Genomic DNA, 22,860 nt, shown 5'->3' with positions numbered 1-22,860 from the left:
TGGGAGGAAGCTGGAGTACCTGAGAGAACCCACACAGGAACAGGGAGAACATGGAGACTCCACACAGAAAGATCCCGTGCTGGAGCCGGGACTCAAACCCGGAACCTTCTTGCTGTGAGGTGACAGTGCTGACCACTGCACCACCGTGCTGCCTTGAGTCACTTCAAAGTGTTACACCAGTTGATGATTGTAACTGATACAGTACAGTAACTACACATTCTGCAAATGGGATCAGTTTAACACTGACATAATATTTTTTGACTAATCAGAGGTTTAAAGGAACACAAATAAGACTGAATTTTTTTCCACTGCCTACTAGGTGATGGATATACTTGGATAATTCAAGTCAACCTGTAGACATCGGAGGGCCTGTTAAAGAACAAGAGAAAGGGAGCAAACAAGGATAGATGTACTGTGTAACAATGTCAAGTTGGCATCAGGGGGCCCATTCAAGAGCACAAGTAAGAAATCAAACAAGGAGACACAAAGGAGCCTTTTCTGTGGGACGTTGCATTAAGTATAAATCAAAGGACCCAAAGCTAGTACAGCAGTGCAATGAAGGAAGCAGACAAGGGCGGATATACTGTATAAATGTATGAAGTACAAATCAGAGGTTCTCATTAAGGCCACAAGTATGGAAGCGGCCAAGGTTAATAAACTGTAGAATTGTACTAAGCAGAGGGTCCAACCAAGGACACGAAGCAAGGAAGCAACCGAGGAGGCACCGAGGAGCCAGCGCGAATGTTGGAACGGGACACTGCTTTGTTCAACAGTAGGGAGGGAGGGCAGACAGGCAGAGCTGAGTTACTGTTGCCCGCTACAGTCGTTTAGGACTAACCGCTGGACGGCCGGTGGGCTGTCTTTTGTGTCTTATCTCGGTCTATTTGTGTAGTTCGGTACCTTTCAAATATTTGTGTCTCTGAGGATTTCTATCGAGGGATGTCAAAGAGAGTGCGAAGCAGAGAAGTCTGCGCTGATTGCAGTGCTCCGGGTATGATGTCAAACAAGCTAGCTTTAGCTGACTAGCTAACGTTGACCAGCTAGCACTAACTACAACATTTAGCTAACCTGGTTAAGCTCAGCAAACAGATATGTTAATTGGCAATTAGCTAGTAATCGAACTGTTACGTTTGTAAATGTTCTTCTCTTAGAAATATGTTGAATTATGTCTTGTTTGTGCTTTGTAAGTGATGGCATCAACTTGCCTGATTCAGAAACTCGACTTCAGTTGTCTTTAGTTAATAAATAATATGTTTTAAACTGTAAAAAAAAAAATCGAGCTATCGATTGCTAATGGCTAATACTAATGTTTAATGAACGTTGACGTTGTAGCGCAGTTCGTGATTGTGAATGTGTGAAAGAAGAGGGAACCAACTTGTCTTAGCGGTGATGTCGGTTTACATGAATAAACCATAACGCTGACCATGAATGTGTTAGTCTGCCATTATCCTCCATTACCAGACTGATAAGTTAACGAATACCGCATGTGTGTCACAGAACCTCGGTGGGCCTCCGTGAATAGAGGTGTGTTGATCTGCGATGAGTGCTGCAGCATCCATCGAGGTCTGGGACGACACAGCTCCCAAGTCCGACATCTGACTCACTCTCCGTGGCCACCCTCCCAGTTACAGGTGAGGGGACCTAGGACACACACACACACACACACACACACACACACAGACACACACACACACGCACACAAACACAAACTACATGCCTGCATGTAAATGAGAATATTGTATGAAAACATGCAGTCATTAACTGACACAAAAGCAGTCCTTGTTCAAATGCAGAATGGAATGTTGTCAGTGCAACTTCATATTAAACTGAAACAATGCTCATTTATAGATTCATTGTTCTTATGGGTTGGAAATGTAAATTAAATTACAAACAGGAATCCATTCCTGAATTGGAATTTATATACCAGAATCTAAATTAATACATTTTAAATGATACTTAACCACAGCTTCTATGTTATGGTCTGCTATGGAGTTTGTTTCCCCCCCTCAAGCTGTTTTTCAATGTGACAGTCTGCTGGCATGTCCAGTAGAGCCAGGGGCAGCTACCGCCACACACTGTCCTCACTGGAACAAAAACTGACTCAGGAGACAACTGAGGAGTGTCACAGGGTACTAAATTTAATAATACTGAAAACAGCTGAGTTGTTTTGATACCCAAACATTCATGTCATCTAGAGCTCGTTTCTTCATTTTGGAATTGAATTGTGGAATCAGTAAGGATCAAAATCAAGAGCAGAATTGCACGGATGCATATTGTATTCACCTTAGAAGAAAAAAAATCCTGTGTTTTTGGAAGTAAAGAGATCTTTTTTCCTGGCAAAATAAATTCTGTTTTCTGAAATAATGATATAAGTTTTATGCAAATAAAAAAAAAAGGGGGGGGGGGATCCAGCCCTGTTTTTCTCAATTAATGATTCAATTCATGACAGGCAACACAGGCCCAATTTTGTTATCTAGCCATAAACAGATAATTATATTATGACTTCAAAAAAACAGGGCAGAAATAACTTTTTCATGAAAATGATCTAATCAGTTCATAAAAACAGGACAGAAATAGTTTTCTCATGAAAAATAATTTCATGAATCCGCAAAAACTTTTTCCCCCTCAAGTGAAAACGATACACTTTTGTTGAATCAAAATCTGAAATAATGAATATCAAGTGATTCCAAACGCCACATAAGTTTGCTTCTTTTCAATCTAGATGATGTATAGCATAGCCTCTTCTTCTAGAATACAACTGGGATGAGTAAAGAAATATAAACTGCGCTACACACACTGACAGATTATTTAAAAATGTATTCATTTATTTTTAATTTCTAAATGAATATTTCAAACATTCATTATCCTTGTAATATATGCCCATACAGCCCATAATGTTTGCTTACTGTAGAGACCCCATGATAGTCTTCAGCATCCAGGAATGTTATACAATGCAAACAGCTATTTTCAGCAGACCAGTGATGCACATGACATTTTCAGCAATTGCAAGCAAAGCAAACAGAAATATGAGCAGAAAGAGACACAGGAGGGAATTCCAGAACAAATGTAGGCATGTATTTGCAGCGCTTGAAAACTCGTTAACCCTCCCAGTTGTTTCCTATGACCAACATTAGTGTCTGTGGATTCATTGGTGTGAAGCAACAGGGGCTTCCCCTTCATAGTTTCTTCCCATTGTCTTGAAAACACAAATCTAACGATATCAGTGTCACCTGACTTCAGGAAATGTGATATGACTTTGTCAATGGCAGCATATCTCCCTCTTTCTTCACACAAGATTAAATCCATACCATGAGGGGCACCATCGAACCGGACTGATTCATTCCTCACTCAGTTCTAAAAGCTGGGGATTATTAGCACTGTCGGGTTAACCCCGGATGATTTGAATCATCAGTTCAGATTCAAGATGTGGACTTTTTAAAATTTATTATTATTTTTTTTAAAATCACTGCTTGTACACGATGCAACGCAGTATCACAATGTTGCAGGCTGACTTGGTCTCAAACCCAACCCTATACCGGTGGAAACAGGGAGGGTGATGGAAGCTGAGGACAATGTGACACAGAGCAGTGTGACACCTCTCTGTTCATTACTCTGTGGCTGAACCAGACAGCAGTACAAGCTCTTTCTGTGCAATGTACCGCTGGAGTGTTACAGCAAATTATGATGAGGATTCACATTTTATTGCCATGACTCTGGGACATATTGCTTTTTGTATCTATACATAATGACTTCTCCATAGAATCTTTATGAGTTTTTGTCAGGATGATGTCTTATGTGCTGTCCCATTGTAGATGGTCCAGACACTGTATGGAAATGGAGCTAATTCAATTTGGGAGCATAGCCTTCTGGACCCTTCCTCCTCAGTGAGTGGGAAGCGCAAGGCCAACCCACAAGACAGAGTTCAGTAAGTATTTCTATTTTTGTCTGCAGTATTTTTATAATTGGCAGTAGCAGCACGGGCAAACCTTTTCTTTCTTACCTGAGGGAATTTGATGTTGTCTGGTGTTTTGTTTGTTTTTTGTTTGGACTTTGAGAGATCTGTGGTTTGCAGTATTGATTTTTCATAGTTGAGGTCAGGCATAATTGCTCCTCTATTCCATGAACTTGCTTCGTACCAGTCACAAGTTGGTGGAACAGAGGAGACAGCATTGACAACTTGGAGAGACACGTAAGGCTGTGACACATAATTAAGTTCATTGTGTAATCATATGATTATGCAGTTAATCAAGTTGTAAGTGGTTTATTTATGTGGCATCTTCATTGTGAACGCATTATAATAATCAGTACATAAGACAGTCAAGCTATAGGTTCAGATATAGAGCACTCTTTCAGCCTAATTTATTTAGGGAACTTACCAACGAACATGAGGAAACAAGACAGGTACTTGATTCAAATTTTACTAGTGGGTTGCAAGAAAGCAATAACCAGGAAGTGGCTTAACAAGGAGCCACCGTCTTTACTGGAGTGGAAAGAGATCATAGGAGAGATTGATATTATGGAGCGTTTGACATTTTCTCTGAGACATGCCAGCGCTAAGTTTGAGAGGTACTGGGAATCCTGGAAATCTTATACAGATCCATCGAACTGAAAGTGCTTGCATTACCTTGTGCAGATGTCTTATTCTACAATTGGATTGATTGTGATGTACGAATGATTGTGTCCCTCTGGCTTTGCTTTGGATTTACGCCTTTGGTAGGAACATTTTTATATGTCATTGCATTTTGATCCTGTACCGAACCTGTCTGCTGCTTTCTTTGTGTCTTTTCCTTTTTGTTTTTTTTTTCTTTTTGTTTTTCATTCTGAAAATATCTTTTCATAAGAATAAAGTTTAAAAAAAAGAAGAGTCAAGCTAGAGTCGAAAAGACTGGAGCTAAAAGATAGCGGTAGTATTTTTGTTTTTCTGGTAGTCAGCAACTTTAAATCTGCTGTGTTGTAAAATCTCTGTGAATCATGATCAATACCAAATGTACGTGGACAGTGATTTTAACAACACTGAGAGAAAGAGACTTAGAGTTGAGATGTAGTTTAGTAAACACATTTGCTTCCAGGTATAAACACAAAGGTTGGCCTGGTGTCTAATAATCAGACCCATGTAAACACAGCTGTGCGAAGGTGTCTCTTATGTTCAGAGCAACAACAACAAAAAATGCTGGACAAAGAAGGGGAAAATGAGCCAGTCGAGGTCTGTACACCCAAAAACCAGCTGTAAGGTTAATGTTGTCTCTTAGGGTGTTTTCATTACTGGAATTTTCCCCAACAACAAGAGCATTTTAAAGAATTCAGGAACTGTTTGTCTAAAGGGAATTAATGTAGTTCCCCTTGCATAGTTCCATGTGTCACAGTCTCCACAGTATTTTCAGTTTTTCCCATATATGTTAATTTACATGTGATGACAGTTAAAATCCCAACAAATTTTCGATTGCCTCTCTATCTCTTCTCGTTTGCATCGAAACAGCCTCCTCTCAGCTTTTACCTAGCAGCCATTTCATCTACACTTTACCTGCAGTCTTGCTGGCTCTAAGAACTTAAACCTCAAGATCGCATGTGCATCTACAGTGCTTTGGAAAGTTCTGACCCTAAACTGTGAAATAAGGGAATTTACAGCACATTCATTGGTAAACTCTGAAATCTATACAAAAAATGGCCATGAAGGTAGTTTGAAATGGGTAAGTTTGAATTTTTTTGTTTCCCGTTTATCTCTGGAAAATAAATATTTGTCCCTGACTTCCTCTTCTTTCACAGCAGCATTTAATTTCATTGCAACACAGTAATAATTAGATGCCAAGATCATTCATGTCGACAAAAACATTTGAAGATTTTACAAAGAAACCCAAGTTTCACTGTGTGAGATCAGACTTACTGGGAATGCAACGGTACTTGGATTGTCTTGACAAAAAAAAAAGAGAATTTAACAAGAATTTACCCAAGATTACTTTATTGTCATGTGATAGTGGTCAGTCTAGTATTCCTGGTTAATATTATGATCATCTTTTTCTTTTTTTTCCTAGTCCCAATAAGACAGAATTCATCAAAGCTAAATACCAGATGCTGGCGTATGTCCATCGGATGCCATGTCGAGAGGATGACAGTGTAACAGCAAAAGACCTGAGCAAGGTGACGGACTGCTCCGTTTTTGTTTTCTCCTTTAATTCCTCTTTTTTGTTTTTTGTTTTTTTTGTTTTTTTACTATCTGCATGATATCACACCCAACCCACTTTTGCTTTACTGTGATGTCTTAACATCTCACATACATTACAGAAGTACTTTTGCTTATTTTTAGATGACTTCTGCTTTGTCAAACGTCTGCATTTTCACATACTGCCAGACTATCAAAAAGTATTGCCTGTCTGGACCGAGCTGTCTCTATTTCCCACTCTCACTGGACGTATGCTCTGACTGCCTTATTACTCCCTAGAAATAATTGACTGCAAGCTGGATTGAATCCATTTGAATGGTTGGCATTCCAGGAACCATTTACAGATGACTTAAAGTGGAGATTTATTGATTTCTAAAGGAAAAATATGTGCAAGTGAAGCAAGGATCGCATAAGGATAGATTTTTTAAAATTTGAGCATACCTATAAATGTAGACTGAATGTGTGCACCAGTTTTTTTCAATGCTCTTAAGGTAAATGCTGGACAGACAATAAACTAAGGGGAGAAACTTAGCAAACACATCACGTGCACGTCACGTGATATTACAGTGTTGATGGGCGCCAGATGGAAATAAGGCGTTAATTTTCCGCCATCGTCTCTAAAATTTCAACCCAGTAGAGCTATTTGTTCAGATTGGGGAAAACAAAAGTGGGGATTAACAGCAAACGTTGATGCTGAGCAGGTGTGATTACTATTGTCACACCTGTACGTGTACAAACTTAACATTTGAATAAAAATTAACTCCTTGTGGCTCTCTCTTCAGCAACTGCATTCAAGTGTTCGGACAGGAAATCTGGAGACCTGCTTGAGACTCTTATCTTTGGGAGCACAAGCCAACTTCTTCCATCCAGTGAGTGGAATAATCATGTTGAGTAATTTTTAATTAATTATTTTTTTTAAGTTTAATTTGACATCATAGTTTGGTTTTTTTGCCTCCAGGAAAAAGGAAACACTCCATTGCACATAGCAGCAAGAGCAGGACAAATGTTCCAAGCAGAGCTGTTGGCGGTTTATGGGGCTGATCCAGGGTCTCTGGACTCCAATGGGAAGACCCCCATTGATTATGCAAGGTAAAACAGGGATCGTGTTTTTATTTTAACACCTGAGTGTCTTTCTTTGTTCCACTTTTAGTGCCTTTTGATAAAAAAAAACAACTTTAAGATTTTGGCAGTGAAACTGTAACTACGCTAGACTATATTAACACCCGCCCAAGTGTGGTTCATGAATACTTGGGAAGTGTTGCTGCACTCGTAACCTCAACGCATACAGAACATCTCCCTTTTGGTTGCACTACAGGAAATGACTTGAGAGGCTGATTTACCCTCCAAATGTAATACTATCATATTGTTTGAAATGCCCATTTGATAAACTGTTCCACCCTCATTTGTGCAGACAAGCTGGGCATCAGGAGCTGGCAGAGCGGCTAGTGGAGATCCAGTATGAACTCACTGACCGCTTAACATTTTACCTTTGCGGAAGACGACCGGGTGAGTCAGGGCAGCCGGCATAATTTGTTCCTGGCATTTGAGATTTTATATTTCTTTGAATAAAATCGGTTCTTGTCAATATCCTTGTTGTGTTGCAGATCACAGAAATGGGCAACATTTCATCATTCCACAAATGGCCGACAGGTAAAAGCTACAGACCTCCTCAGAGCAGGGATTTCTCTCATACCTCGCCGTGACAGAAACTGAGATTTATTAAAACCTAGAAACCAATACAGTTATATTAGTGCCCCAGCAGGCACTTTGTTCCTAATCGACTCTATATGGTCTACTTTAGCCCAGCTTAAAGCTTGTATGATAGACGTTCACTAACAGTCCTATTTTTTCTATAATGCTGCGTTCTTTTGATGGATAAGAAATAAGTGAGTATAAGTATGTTTTGCTATTGTCTATGTGATTGTTTATGTCATTTGCTGAAATAAATAAGTTGTTGAACTCTCTAATCCAAAGCAGTCTAGATTTGTCAGAATTTGCAAAAGCTGCAAAGAAGAAGCTCCAGTCTGTAAGATCATTTTTCCCCTTGATTTTTTTTTTCTTAGTCTTCGTTGTCATGCAAAAATAAGAGTTACTGAATATCTTATTCAATAGTTGTACAAGTAAACCTTCTTTATTTGTTCTAGCTAAGTAACCATCAATTTGAAGAGCTTGCCATGGATGTTTATGATGAAGTTGACAGAAGAGAAACAGACGCAGGTAAAATTCCAATAACGTGTGTGTGTGTGTGTGTGTGTGTGTGTGTGTGTGTGTGTGTGTGTGTGTGTGTGTGTGTGTTTATAACAGTATCGCATATGTTTGTCTATGCTGCAAAATAGGTTTTGTAATATATGTGAGTTTTAATAACTATTACAAATCTTTTTCAGTGTGCTTGGCCACTCAGAACCACAGTACTCTTGTGACAGACACCACTGTTGTGCCTTTTCTCCCTGTCAACCCCGAATACTCATCTACCAGAAACCAAGCAAGTGCTTCCTCCTGTATAATACGTCTTGAATGTGAATGCACTGTTTGTATGCTGGATGTTAACAGCCCTGCCTTGATTTTTGCTTTGTATGTTCTTGCACCTTCAGGGTCGCCAGAAATTGGCGAGATTTAGTGCTCATGAATTTGCCACCTTGGTCATTGATATTCTCACTGATGCTAAACGTCGGCAGTGGGGGAACTCCTGTGAAAGTCCCAAAGGTACAGTAAGATCTTGAGCTTGTAGTTTTTAACTAACCTTGAATTTCCCTCTGTTTCTTCTGCAGTGAACGGTCCATTAGCCTCTGCAGAGATGAGGGGAAACGAGCAGAGAGTAAAAAGTGAAGAAAACCTCAATTGGTTGTTGCAAACAAGATGCAGAATTCCGCATTGGACTTTGTGTTCAAATGAAGCTTATGCGGGCTCAGCTATGTAGGCCACAATCGCAATGAAGACCATGTGTATTGATGTTTGTGCTTAAGTGTGCCAAACCCACAAAAACGCCTGTCTGCTGTTAGTTACATAAAACCCCATTACAGTCTGGTTCCTTCCTCTTGAATACTGACTGATTGAGGGCGTTCTGTAAATGGAAACGGTCCTGGTCTGTTGACAGCAAAGTTTCTTCAATCCTCTTTGATCTATCCCGGTCTACCCCCAGACAATGTGGAGCTGATCCTTCAGGGAATAAACAGTCGCCATAACAGTGACAGCCAGGACAATGACCAGCCAGACTACGACAGCGTGGCATCAGATGAAGATCCAGTACAAGAGGCAACCTGTGGGAACAGCTGCAACGATGGCAGGACCAAGGTATTCCTGTCTGAACCTGCTCTCTTATGACACCTAAATGCAACATGTGCCTTTTTTTTCAGTATCAGATGAATCCTATCATATGCCACCTGTTCATCTGCAGAGCTCCGAGTCATCTGACCTGTCTGACGGACCAATCACAGTGCAAGAGTTTATGGAGGTGAAGAGCGCCCTCACAGCATCAGAGGCCAAAATACAGCAGCTCCTTAAAGTGAACTGCCACCTCAGTGAAGAGCTGCGAATGATGCAGAGCAAGGTCAGTTGATCCACATCCTCAACTGGCAGAGCTGTGCTGCAGATTACTGTATGTTATGTTAGCAGGAATGTGTCAAATATCAGCATTCCTTGCCTGCCGTGCATTCCCTCGTTCCAAAAGTTACCAGAGATGTTTTGTTATTTGATTCACTTGTGGACATAAGTAATTTATGTTGAGGCTACGCCCACTGTAATGTGTCACAGTGCCTCGCCCCACTCATGGGATTGTGGTTGGAGGGAAGAACATGTTCTCACATAAAGATAAATGAAAGTCCAGTCGGGGGTCATGACTTTATAGTAGAAAATGGCTGCTATCTTTCTGCATGAGTCGAAATTGTCGTGATAATTATTGACAGTCATCTCATCAGACTTCCTCTATTTTGCTGCTCAGTCAAACAGTCAAATACAAGCCAAAACAGAATGAGGGTTCATACAGTGGTCCAAATAAGATGTCAGAAGCACGAATCCACAAATTACAACCACGAATGACATCAGCATAAATCTACAAGACTATCAAACAGTATAGTATTATATAATACCAATTTTGGGAAATGGTCTAATTTCATATGTGGTTTCGAAAATACTGCTGAGTTTTCCACATCCAAGTTTCTTTCTTTTCTTGGCAGCGACGGTGTTAAAACTCCTAGTACTGGCTCCAGCTGGTTCATTTACTCCTCAACCATGCTGCTTTCATACGGCAAAATTTGCTGTCTTCTCTCCTCAACCATTATTTCTTCACTTCTGTCCTCTGGCACCCACCCAAACCTCAGATGCGAAGACCCAGTTTTCTATTGTGTAATCCGCCCATCCCAGAAGCCCTTAATGCACTTTATGAGGGACGTAGCTGTATCTAGCATAAAGTCGCCCTTTGGTTTATGGACTTCTGTCCGTTGCATCTTGTTTTTTTGAGCCAGAAGTGACTATATTTGGATGAGGGTGGAGCTGTGGAGACCCTAAGGCTAGCTAACATCTGTGTTTCATGTTTCCTAATTTTGATGGGGAAACTATTTCAACCAATGAAAGCATGAGTATCAAACAAAATGTCCTTGTTTTGGAAAAAAAAAAACACTTATTAACCCTCTTTTCATAAAGCTAGACATTAATTGAAACTTAAACAAAACTGCAATGTGGCCTTGTCTGAACACAGAAGTCCAACTAGTAGAGTACAACTACCCTCTCTAAATATTTAATTGAGTTTCTGTCATGCATTAATCATTAATTGTGAAATATAATACTTAATAATATTACCTTCTTTTAGCCATGTCCAAATATTCATACAAATTATTGTAAAGATCACATTATTATTTCATAAATGTTCTCTTTTAAAGTGGGAATGACACGTGCAGTTTCTTCTAAAATGGTGAATCATGTCTTTATTGCAATATCCGTCGTAATAATCACAATTAGATATTATTTCTAAATTGTTCAGTGTTGACAAACATTGTGTTTACAAATACAGTTGTAATCAAATGGTTCAAATTCATGAAATGAATACACTCTGTAAAAGGAGAAAGGGTATCAATCAAGTCAGCCACTCGCAAAAGCTTCCCCTGCTTTATTGTCCGTTTTATTTTGAATGGGATCAGAACTTTAACAAATGTACTTATAAAACCATCATTTGACACCATAAACTCGTTCGGAAAATGTTTATGTATTAGTAGAGAATTGTTAGAAAGCTGAAAAAGTCTGTTTGTCATTGCTCTTTCTGTTTTTAAGTACTGTTTCTATAAATAAGGGTGAACTCTTAGGAAGCGTTTTCTCAAGGGGTCTGGTACTCAAGAGATGCCATCAACACGCTGCGTCAGCATTTCAGCGGCCAACCGAAACAACCTTTTTGTTGTGAGAGAAACGTAGAAGTGAAACCAAAAACAACACACCAGTGAAGACGAATAGCTTTTCTCCTGGAGGCCTGGCTGTATTCTGCTTTATTATTGTTGTCTGGCTTTTTGTAAGAAGATTGTCCCCCTGTGTTGCTCCCCTCAGCTCAGCTCCCTGCAAACTGAAAACACATCGTTGCGATGGCAGACCCCAAGTGGACAACAGCACCTCCAGGGGCCTTTTGGCCGACACCAAACCCGCGGAGGTCGAGCCATGTCCATGTATGAGACGGGCTCTACACCCAAGCAGTACCCCCACCGTGTTGAAACAGCTCGGCATGAGGACGGGGTCATTTTACAACCCTTCCCTACTAATGTAAGCACAGGAGAAGCAGCCATCCTGCTCAGTTGTTTCTCTCAGGGCAAGACAATGATGCCTGGCTTGGGGCTGGTGTTGGTTTTTCATTCATTCATTCATTCATTCATTGGATCAATGATTCATTCATTGCATCTTAATAGTGTATGCTCAACTTGGTTTGACCCTTTTCTAGATTGGGAGGGGTCCTTTGGGGACGGCTGCTTCCTCCCTCCCTACCTTCCCCTCTTCCCTGTCCTGGTCGTGGGATGAGAGATCTCGAAGGGTTAAGTACCTGAAGTTCCCCTCAGTTGAGAGGCAGCCCCAGGGGATGTTGAAAACTGCCCCCCCCCCTCCCCTCCGCTTGACCCTATAGCTGTCTCTCTCCTGACCTGTGTCTCTTTGTAAAAGCCCTTTACCTGTTTCACCTGCCTGGCTGCAACAACAATGCTAGCTTTTCCTCCACAGAGAACCCCCGCCAGAGCTACTCTGGTGCAAGTAAACGGCGATGAGAAAGCTGGAGAGAAAAATTGAAATATCACAATCTGCTTATTAAAGCACTCACAGTTTACATCAAGATTTCTTTGCATCTACTAATTGCATCCTCTTCACTGCAGTAGGCCATAATAAAAAAAATGTCTTCATCTGCTTCAAACCAAATGTCTGATATTGTGAACTTTCCTTCAGAAATGCATGATTCTGATTTGTACATGTAGACATTTGCTGTGTGTGTGTGTGTGTGTGTGTGTGTGTGAGAGAGAGAGAGAGAGAGAGAGATTACATTGATGCTAATTACTGATGTCCCTACAGGGCTGTAGTCTGGAGGGCCAGAGTACCATGGTTGAGAATGACTATGACACTACGCCCAACAACTCTGAACTGGAGGACACTGGGTAAGAGCTCCCTGTGCTGAAAATCACTGACATTCTTGTTCCATGAAGGTCTGAAAACATTTGTGCATTTCCTTCACTGAGGAACTAAGGTCATTTGTGAAAACCAGCACGCCAGATGCTTCTACAAAATACGACTACAGCTACTGAATAAAGACTCAGTTGATATTTGGTCTATAAAGACTTTGTCATCATCTGGCATCAGCTCCCAGTAGCAAGAAAATCAATCAATATGCAAAACCTAGTAGCCTTGCACATGGCTGTGGCTGTGGCTACTTACTGTTCTCTCCTTAAGGCTATTGAATGTTAAGCACTCTGAGCTGCATTCTCTCTATGAGAGGTGTAAATAAACATTATTATTATTATTACCACTACTACTAAACCATCCCAAAATCAAAATGTTGTTTTTTTCTTTATTATCCATAGTTTCTTAAGGCATAATACAAACAGATGTTGAGGAAATAATTTTGTTACTGTCACAATCGTGGGATTAATAATAATAATAATAATTATAATAATAAGCCCTCTCTGTGCTTGCTTGGTCTTACTTACCCAGCAAAATGCTGGGGGGGTGATCCCAGTGCTCCCAGTGCTACTGCACCAGAAAACTCAGGTCTCAAATTGAGTCATAGTAACTAAAGTAACAGCATGAGAACACACACTCAGTGAGGTTTGTCATTCCAAATGGGAGTTTCAAGCAAATTACAAAGAAATTGCACTTCTTGGTTTTGGAGACCTCCCTCAGAAAGGATGCTGATTTTCACCTCCTGCCTATGCATAACAGAAATGGTGATAACAGGTGATGAACTCTCTCTTTTTTTTCCTCCACATTATTAGCAGCCCCCTCCCAGCCTCTGAGGCAGTGGAGCCAGAGGAGGAGGGTGAGGAAGACGCCACCCTGCCATGCACAGAGGATGTCATCTGTAAGACGGAGCAGATAACGAAAAACATCCAGGAGCTCCTGAGGGCGGCCCAGGAGACCAAACATGAAAGGTAGCTCAGGTTTGATTACAATATCCAAAATCAGTGGAACTCCTCTGATGTTCAAGGGTGCAAACTTGAGTCCAAAATGGGTCACGTGTGTGACTCCTGCATTTATTCCAGTGGGGATATTAGAGTTCTGCTCGTCATGCGTCTGGTAGATTTATCGCAGAATCATAGAATCCATATAATGCAGCTGTGGTTGTATATGTGTGTCTGCCTTGTCCTCTGAGGAGGCTAATGAGTGCTCCATTTCAACTGCTTCTAGGTCAGTGGTTTCCAATGGTTGTCCTCAGGGCCTGGGACTTGGCTGGCTTTCTCTCATTCATTCTGGCCAGCTAACCAGTGACTGATTTACACTTGAGTGCCAAGAAAAATACAGGCAGCTAAATAATTGTGGAAAAAAACAGCAGTGTTCTGGTCCTCAAAAACAAAAAAAGAAAGCCACTTAGTTAGATTTAGACTTCTGTCCCTCTGTCTGCTGGAGGTTGGCTGATAGGAAATACCACACTACCATTTCTCACCCCCATCATCTGCTAAATCCACAGCAAAATCTAAAATTAATTCAGTGAGTGGATATAAACACCTGAACTCTTCCTGCCCAAAGTGTCAAGTCTATTTCTTGGAATGTGACCAGATTCTGCTGACTACTACTACTACTACTACTACTACTACTACTACTACTACTACTACTACTACTACTACTTCTTCTTCTTCTTCTTCTTCTTCTTCTTCTTCTTCTTCTTCTTCTTCTTCTTCTTCTTCTTCTTCTTCTTCTTCTTCTTCTTCTTCTTCTTCTTCTTCTTCTTCTTCTTCTTCTTCTTCTTCTTCTTCTTCTTCTTCTTCTTCTTCTTCTTCTTCTTCTTCTTCTTCTTCTTCTTCTTCTTCTTCTTCTTCTTCTTCTTCTTCTTCTTCTCCTTCTCCTTCTTCTTCTTCTTCTTCTTCTTCTTCTTCTTCTTCTTCTTCTTCTCCTTCTTCTTCTCCTTCTTCTTCTCCTTATTATTAGGAACATCCATTTAAATAAACCTTGAGATTCTCAAGTTTTCTTTCCCCCCTCAACTTCCTACTTGCATGCCTCCTCCTGCTCCACATTATCACATTACCGTGTCGGGCAAAAGAATTTGTGAGATCGTGAAAGATATAGGAGATGACACGAGAAGCCAACCCCAACCATACAGGTATCCACACATCTCAAACAGTGTAGATCATCATATCAACCAATGCTAATGTTCATACTTTTGAGTGTTGACTTGTAAAACAAAAAAAGTCTTATTTTCAATGAAATTGTGCGAGCATTGGTGTAGCTGTCCTAGGTTTGTCTGTTATTCGATCTCTGTTCAGCTCCCACTTGCTTTTGAAAATTGCCCAAATATGAATTCAACATTAAAACACATTCCGCTGATCCAAGTGAGGCTTTCAAAGCTACTATATTTGCTTTTGCTGTGAGGATATTGATCACTCTGGTCCACTAAAATCACTCGCCCCGATTAGTCCTCATGTCATCTGTGCCGTTACCCTTTGGTGTTTATTTTGAACCCTCAGCAACCCCTCAGTTGCACTCCTTTCACAGGTATGTGCTACATTCCAGTTCTCCTGGAAGGTTGCTCCACAGCCCAGCACACACTGTTCCATTCTGCCATCATATACAGTAGATAAGACACATACCACTGCACCTGGTTGACCTGCCTTCTCTTAGCGGTGTTGATAACAGTCATTTTTACAGACATTCAAGCAATATGAGACAAATAAAGCAAATGTGTAAATTGTAAATGAATTAAATGTGGCTGTTGCAAGGAATATTTCATCAGGCTGCTCTTATCCAGGTTCATGAGGACTGCTAGTGAAGGTTTTTTCCTAAATAAAGGCACACAGATAACTGCTCACCCATTCAGCCGTTTGTCTCCATGTCTTATAGCTTTTTGCCGTGTTCAGAAAAGATCTGCCTGGCTGTGACAGAGATGGCTGCCCTATTCCCCAAGGTAAGTTGACTCCTACCAAGAGCAGCTTGGCGTCCCACAGATTTGGTGTTTGTTGGGTAAATAGCTGAAGAGAATCTAACACAACTTGTGCAGCATTTATTGGATCATTTTGTTGTATGCTTACCCACACACATGCTGACCACAGTGAATGTTAATTAGACCAAATTCACACTGCAGTCATGTTAAACTGACGCCACACTTAGGGTGGGATGCTATTAACAATGGTGTTGTACTGCTGCAACCTGTATAAACACTGGAACTCTGACAGAATGATTAGAATTCCATTGTTGCCCAACAACTGAAAAACCTATGGATAGTAAACATCCAGGGGGACATCAGGCCACATTTGCCAACATATTTCATAATCCATTTGTAATTGTTAGCCAGTAGCTAACATTAGCATTCATCCACTTTCCTAGCGAAAGCTGCTGGTTGCTCTGCTTCATAATATGAAAAAACCCAGGTAACCTTATGATCATTATCCAGAAATGTGTCTTTTGGTTCAATGCAACACAACAGCCAGCTTTGTCAACAAGGAGGGAGTTAAATGCTAACATTAACTTTCAGCTAAGGTAGTAGCTAATGGATTAGCACTTGTTGAACTATCAAATATGGCCTGTGTTTGTATCCTTTGGAGGGTTTTTTTCTTCTTTTTTTTTAAATTTTATAAATTGTTTTTTCAGTTGCTTGTGAACCAGGAAGCCATGAAATAAGATAATTATCCAGGTCCTTGAACCAACCAGCATGACATAATCCAGCATTCTAGCTCCTGCTGTGTGACTATGGTAAATTAAAGGATGTTGTCATGTCATTTTGTCATGGCGTCTCCTGCTTCCCTTCTTCCAGCGGCCGTCCTCTGAGACTGTGCGAGCGTCTCTGTGCTTGCTGACTTCAAGTGCCAGCCGGCTTCACGGAGAGTGTCAGAACGCTGCCGAGCACAACCCCTGCCCGTCAGACATTCAGTTGGTCACTCAGCAGGTCATCCAGTGCGCCTATGACATTGCCAAAGCTGCCAAGCAACTCGTCACTGTGACAACCAAAGAAAACAACAACTAAAACACCAAAACACAACTTGAAACCTTTAAATGTTGTTGCTAATTTCAGCGTAATCAGTGTTCAGGTCTCGCCATGTTTTTATTGTCCCTTGTTATTCTTAGAAACATTCACATGGATTCCTTGAGGGGGGGAACATTTTTTACCATGGGGAATTACCGACCAATCAAAAGCTTTATTTATTTCCTTGTTTTTTTTAACCAGTGGTAGTACCTGTTGCTACCGGATGTGCTTTGGCACCTCTTTGCGGATGTGCAGGTGGTTTTGCTATCTTTGAGGGCAACACCATTAACTAGAGTTGATCAAAATGGGATTTGTGTTCAAAAAGAAACTAGCACAGCATCAATATGTACCGGGGAGATGATGTAAAATTGATCAACCATAATGCTAATGTGTGTTTTGTTTTTTACAAAGTAACATTAAATACTTTTATTTGAGACGTCTTGATAACTTCTCTGTAGTTATCTTCAAAACAGATTCAGGATGTACCCCATCATAGCTAAGAGCTAGAGCTAACGGCTAACATTACTTTCTCTTCCACTCAAATGTCACATGCTAGTGGATGTCAGATTTATTTTTAGATCAACCTCTTCAGGCAGCCAAAACACACTATTAGCAATTACACTTTTTAATATGTTGGGGTAATGTGTGACTTAAGTTTCAACTCAAATATCATATGCTAACCGTTAGCGGTGACAAACTCAATCTAATGTGGTTGGTCCAAGTGGCACTGTCATATGTCACTGTCCAAGATGGCTGACCAGCCTGCACCTGCACTAAGAGTTTCCCAAGGAAATCAGGAAGCAGCTGTATCGTTGGCAAACATCTATACAGATGTAGGAGAAAACCTGTTAGAATATTTTACCTCACAAAGAGATCATTTTCCATAAGTGCAATGTCCTGTAAATGTTAAACAATTAAAACAAGAATTAAATGAGCCTTTTACATTGTACTTTTAGTATTTTAGCAGACATTAGCGGACAGCGTTCATCATTTTGACGTTGGGTGCTCTTAGATTAGCATCCAGGGAGGACCAAATGCCTGGGAGACACTTGGCTTCAACGATCACGATCGCTAACATTTGTTTATTTTCTTCTAGATTTTTTTATTTTTAAGGTGCAACAACAGTATTGAATCTTGAATCATTGTCATGCCACTCGCTTCAATGTTTAGTAAGCAAACTGTGATGATAGTTATTAGCTTTCAGTGTGTGTTTGACCAGCAAACCTTCATCCCATCCAGCAGGTGATCTCACTGTTCAGTCCCTCCACGCTGGTTAAAGACGTGTGTGAATACCTATCAGTTTTTTTGGAGTTCTAATGTTACAGCCATACTTCTGATAGTGTGTGTGTGTGTGTGTGTTTACGTGTGAGCGAGCAAGTGTGTGGGTGTGTGTGGTCCTCAATGGCCCATATGAAATCCATTTTGAGTCCATTTTAATAGCGTTATGCAAATATATAATAAATGTATGTATCATTGTAATTCTTTATCAGAATAATCCAAATACTATTCTATTTATGAATTGTATGTCATACCTCTAAGAAAATACCAATGTTTATTTTCATAAGCTTTTGTTGAACGTGATGCAGGCAAATGTTTGCTCTGAGGTTTGGGACGTCTCAGCTGACAGTTCCTTGTGATGTTTGTTGACTGGTGTGACGCCGTAACTCCAGTGTGTTAAGATGCTGCCTGTAGCGCTCTGGTTCACAATCAATGATGAAGTCAATGTGCCCTCCACCTGTGCCAGAACCTGGTTCTGATGTGTCTCTCGCTAGTTGTTTTGAGCCAGATCCCTTTCAATCAGGGGTGGAAAGAGAAACTGAATATCTCGCCCAGGTAGAGCGCGGTCAGCTCAGTGTTACCTTTGTTGGAATGAGTTCCTTTACCAAGTAAAAAATAAACAGGTTCCTTAGCTTAGTCTGGAGGAAGATGTATTATAATGTCATTTTCTACCTTCTATTTAATTTGAAAAGCGATCAATTCACAGCTGTTGTCAGAAGATAATGTCTGCCTTTTTCCCCCCTCTCTACGATGTGATGACTAGTAATTGATCAGGAGGGGAAGTGTCTTCCTGCCATGTGCTAATAAAATTGTGGGAACAAGTAACAGTGAGGTACATTTTATGAATTAATCTTACTAGGAAAGAGTTGTGCTGTATCTTATGGCCATAAATTAATCATATTGAGGGAGCCAGCTATATCTCATGTCCATGAATAAACCAAACTGGGAACGAGTTAATTCTGCATCTGAAATTGAGGCAACAAGTTATATCTTGTGGCTATGAATTATTCAAATTGTAGAAACACTATTTTATGGCCACAAAATATTCTAGATTAGATTAGTTAGACTTCCTCTACAGTGAAGGTACATGCAGAGTCAGATATGGGCGTGTGTGCTCCTACAATGGGAGGCCCAGTAATGAGTCAGCGCGTGTATTCCGTTACTTTCCACCCCTGCTCTCCACCGTTCATTCCTTGTAACCTCTGGCGTCGAACCACTGTCTCTGTGGATGAAAACACCGCTGCGTGTGGGTTTAATAATATAATAAAGGCCCATTCAAACTTGACGTACCTGTTTGTGTGTGTGTGTGTGTGTTGTGACTCCACCTGTTAACTGTTGTTGATGGTGGCTACCGCTGCTGGCGCCTCCCATCTGACAACAAGAGTTCCGGGTTGTTTCCTCACTGAGAGGAGAGGAGAGCAGTTCGCCATATCGAAAGCTCATACAGCGGCGGCGGGACCATGTCTCTGTTACTGGAGAACCAGTTCCAACAGCTGCCCGAGGACAGGTCCGTGGACACCAAGCTCTTCCTGGACTCCGTCTCGCATCTCCCGTCATTTTTCGGTAAGAACGACCCCACCACCTGAAGACGGACTGACGGAACAAAGTGACGCTCCTGTCACGCGTCGCAGCGACTTCCATGAGTTTCTTACGTGTTTTAGTTCTTAGACTCGCACCAGATGTGGAGCTGTCGGGTCCGGGGGTGGGGGGGTCTGGGTCAGCTGTAGCTCATACAGAGAAACTCTTTGTTTACACGTGGAGCAGCTCGAGCGTTGACCTCAGTGACTGTTTGTAAAGGCTGATAATGCATTCGTCCACCCGTCTGAAACCAGAACATGGGAGAGTAATCCTTCCATTCATGCTTCAGCGTTTGCTCTCTTTCAGATTGCTTGGGATCTAAAGTGTTTTCAATCATCAAATCAGATATTAATGGCAACATAACGGTAAGACATAATAGTTTTGGTGTGTTTTTTCTATTCTTGATTTAACGCGAGTGGGAGTTTTTTCATCAAAACCAATCCTATATTTGCTTTTTTATGTAGAAAATTAGAGGAGTGTATGTGAAGGATCCGGAGCGGTATGTCACCCTGCAGCACATCCTGGAGGCAGAGCGGGAGGATCATGGAGCAGAATGGCCCAAAGTTGGAGCGACGCTGGCTCTGATGTGGCTCAAGAGGTGATCACTCCCTCGGCTATACGTTACATCATATATAAGACGCATCGTTAGCAACAGCGGCCTCTGCTGGCAGTGGTGGTAATTACAGACCACTGGCATTCAGAGGTACGATGTTGGAATGTGTTCAATGACGATTTAAAGAAGGGTAAAAATAAAATAAAATTGGTGTTATGATGGTTTTGTTACCCTGGTACAAAAGGGGTAATAAGCATCAACATAAACTGGCGTTATGTTATACATCGATTGAGGAAACAGCTCACTTGTAACGCCTAGTACATAAATTTTGCATCTCTTGATTGAATTTGTATGTAATATTACCTCTTGGGGAAAATTTAGAGGCGGTGTGTCGCTGTTTTATTAATTGTTCCAATACTGAGTCCATTCAGCTAAATATACAATTGACAGTTGTATAAAATTTATTTAAAAAAAAATAGCGATTAGACAGGAATAAGAAATTTGAATTAGCTGTCAAAAGTTGGTGAGCCGGACAAATAATGTTTATATCTTATCATGTTTATCTCTGAGTTTGGCTGAATCCTAATAACGCATGATTAATAATGTTTATAAATAGTAATTTTAATATCATCCGAAATGATGTTGGTACAGTGTGTTAGTGAAGATTAATTTTCATATTGAGTTTTCCAAACAACATCAGTTCTCCTGGTTTGCGTTCGTGTTGATCTGGACGGGTATGTCTCACTATCGCCTCCTTAGGTGCAAAGTGGTATTACGCGATGCGACAGGCAGACGTTAGCTAAGATGCTAACTTCAGAGAATCGGAACTAGCTAAGCGTTACGCTGTGGTTGCTGGTGACTGCATCTATGCTATACACTCAGTACTACGCCATCCTACTTTAATTTACAAATCAGCATTGTACTGTAGAAATAATCTCAACGTTGTTGTTTCAAAGAAAAATTGTTGCTGTATCCTGTCAGCGGCTAAGTTGTCATACTACTTCTCACCTGCAGGGGTCTCCGATTCATCCAGGTGCTACTGCAGAGTTTGGCAGATGGAGAAAAAGACGTGAACAACCCAAACCTCATCCGGGTCAACGTCACCAAAGCCTACGACCAAGCGCTGAAGAAATACCACGGCAGGATCGTTCGAACGATTTTCAATGTGAGAAAACGTAGATGTGGCGATGTGAACGTTGTTTATTAAGCCAAAACTTAATTGCATTATTTTAAGAGTTACAGTTTGTGTTGCCTTCATAGTATATGAAATTATTGAACACTTTTTACCAAAAATAAAGTTAATTTTTATCTGGACGCCATACCCTGCATTTAGTGTTAATTTATATTGTTGTGTTGAGCCTCAGGGATGTTTCATCAAACACAAATCTACTTGATGTTAATTTATTTTTCTACAGGTAGCAAAATAATAATGTAAATTACTGTATTTACAAAAAACACTTGATTGATATTACGATGATGAATTTAGCTTGTAAATGGAGAGCCTAGCGACCAGCAGAGGGCAGCAGTGCACCTCGGTTGTGTCCAGTCTGCTTGAAATTAAAAAAAAAAAAAAAATCCTAAAATGTATCTATGAATTTATTTCCACATTTTCCAGAATCTTTTTAATTGAATGTTTGTCACTGGGATTGATTTAGATTAATTAATTACACATGTAATTAATTCGATTCATTTTTCAAATCAATTGAAAGCCATACTGTTTTTTTTCCTCTTGTAGACGGCGTTGTACGCTGCTCCTTACAGATCAAACTTCCTGAAGGCCCTGTCAAAGGGAGAGGAAGTGAAAGAGGAAGACTGTCTGGCCAATGTGCATCACTTCCTGGTGAATTTCACGGCAACTGTAGACGCCATCTACGAGATGTACACTAATCTGGATGCAGAGTTGGACTACACTGTTTGACATCCTCTCCTGTCCAGAAGATTTCTACTGTTTTATTGTTGATTTTACAGTGTGATATTTATTTGACTTTTGCCTCTCTAATTATTAACGCTGCATGTTTGATATTATGCAGACGCCTTGCATTTCATCGCATTCTCATGTAATTTTACATAACTGCAGGTTTGCAACAGTGCAGCTCTTGCTGCTTTATTTCTGACATGAACAGGTGGCGTACACCTGTTCCATTACGCAAATGAGACGACGCCAGGAAGAGAGGAAACATCGCTGTTAATGTTTCAGGATGTTCTCTCCCGTGTGAACCCGGCAGCCTCAGTCCCACTAGTCAGTCTTCATCCGAACAGTTGCTGCACTTGAGTCATTCCTGGAATCCACTTAGTGCCTTTGTGTTACTGGAAATAACAAAAATATTTTTACCTTACCTGCAAATCAGTTTTGTCTTCAATAAAAGGTTTTTATGAGAGCTTTCTAATTCTCCTTCTTACACGTGTGGTGGAATCAAATTGCTTTTCTCTTGTTTTTAAAAGACAGCATGTTGTGCACCTTTTTAACAATGTGTTTAACCCACATTTACATGTGAATATGTAACTAAAGGTGTTTTTTTTTTTAAATGTAGCGTGGTGAATATTTACACTTCTTCATGAAGTGCCCTCTAGGTGGCAGTACATGCCTTGTTTTTGTATTTTAATCACATCTGAGCAGCTACCCCATTAAAATTAGTGATACATAACCAACTGTCTTTGCAAGAAATCCTG

At 40.5% G+C, this 22,860-nt stretch overlaps 2 protein-coding genes across 8 annotated transcripts; both read left to right on the top strand.

Moving 5' to 3' along the window:
* Positions 1–635: 635 nt before the first annotated feature.
* Positions 636–19,299, top strand: LOC147243995 (ARF GTPase-activating protein GIT2-like). 7 transcript variants are annotated; one of them, XM_086188408.1, is made up of 20 exons: positions 636–772; positions 1,498–1,631; positions 3,813–3,925; positions 6,030–6,135; positions 6,940–7,026; positions 7,116–7,246; positions 7,569–7,663; positions 7,762–7,807; positions 8,132–8,183; positions 8,302–8,374; positions 8,542–8,639; positions 8,749–8,860; positions 9,297–9,448; positions 9,552–9,704; positions 11,687–11,896; positions 12,072–12,161; positions 12,686–12,768; positions 13,603–13,758; positions 15,662–15,725; positions 16,572–19,299. In XM_086188408.1, exons 1-20 carry the CDS (start codon positions 742–744, stop codon positions 16,779–16,781), a joined length of 2,196 nt encoding a protein of 731 aa, XP_086044534.1. In that variant the 5' UTR covers positions 636–741; the 3' UTR covers positions 16,782–19,299. The 7 variants fall into 7 exon arrangements, with proteins under 7 accessions (XP_086044534.1, XP_086044533.1, XP_086044532.1 ...); XM_086188407.1 differs by lacking the exon at positions 636–772 and adding an exon at positions 782–991 and having other exon boundaries at positions 8,135–8,183; XM_086188406.1 differs by lacking the exon at positions 636–772 and adding an exon at positions 782–991 and having other exon boundaries at positions 13,606–13,758.
* Positions 19,300–19,409: 110 nt separating this feature from the next.
* LOC147243994 (glycolipid transfer protein-like) lies at positions 19,410–22,577 on the top strand. The gene is made up of 5 exons (XM_086188412.1): positions 19,410–19,622; positions 19,944–20,002; positions 20,102–20,235; positions 21,205–21,355; positions 21,926–22,577. The coding sequence occupies exons 1-5, from the start codon at positions 19,520–19,522 to the stop codon at positions 22,106–22,108; spliced, it is 630 nt and encodes a 209-aa protein (XP_086044538.1). The 5' UTR covers positions 19,410–19,519; the 3' UTR covers positions 22,109–22,577.
* The last annotated feature ends 283 nt before the right edge of the window (positions 22,578–22,860 follow it).

The sequence above is a fragment of the Aulostomus chinensis genome, chromosome 19, assembly GCF_037954235.1.
Source record: "Aulostomus chinensis isolate RoL2024-O1b breed Wild chromosome 19, RoL_Achi_v1.0, whole genome shotgun sequence".
Lineage (NCBI taxonomy): Eukaryota > Metazoa > Chordata > Actinopteri > Syngnathiformes > Aulostomidae > Aulostomus > Aulostomus chinensis.
Note: the sequence above shows the minus strand (reverse complement) of the source record. Positions and strands in the feature narration are given on the sequence as shown.

Bases quoted from the DNA above. Each gene is read 5' to 3' on its own strand.
- LOC147243995 (XM_086188405.1), top strand. From the start codon at position 940: ATGTCAAAGAGAGTGCGAAGCAGAGAAGTCTGCGCTGATTGCAGTGCT. The intron at 12,769-13,602 runs GTAAGAGCTCCC...CCACATTATTAG, and splicing joins TCTGAACTGGAGGACACTGG to CAGCCCCCTCCCAGCCTCTG. The intron at 15,726-16,571 runs GTAAGTTGACTC...CCCTTCTTCCAG, and splicing joins TGGCTGCCCTATTCCCCAAG to CGGCCGTCCTCTGAGACTGT.
- LOC147243994 (XM_086188412.1), top strand. From the start codon at position 19,520: ATGTCTCTGTTACTGGAGAACCAGTTCCAACAGCTGCCCGAGGACAGG. The intron at 19,623-19,943 runs GTAAGAACGACC...GCTCTCTTTCAG, and splicing joins GCATCTCCCGTCATTTTTCG to ATTGCTTGGGATCTAAAGTG. The intron at 21,356-21,925 runs GTGAGAAAACGT...TTCCTCTTGTAG, and splicing joins TCGTTCGAACGATTTTCAAT to ACGGCGTTGTACGCTGCTCC.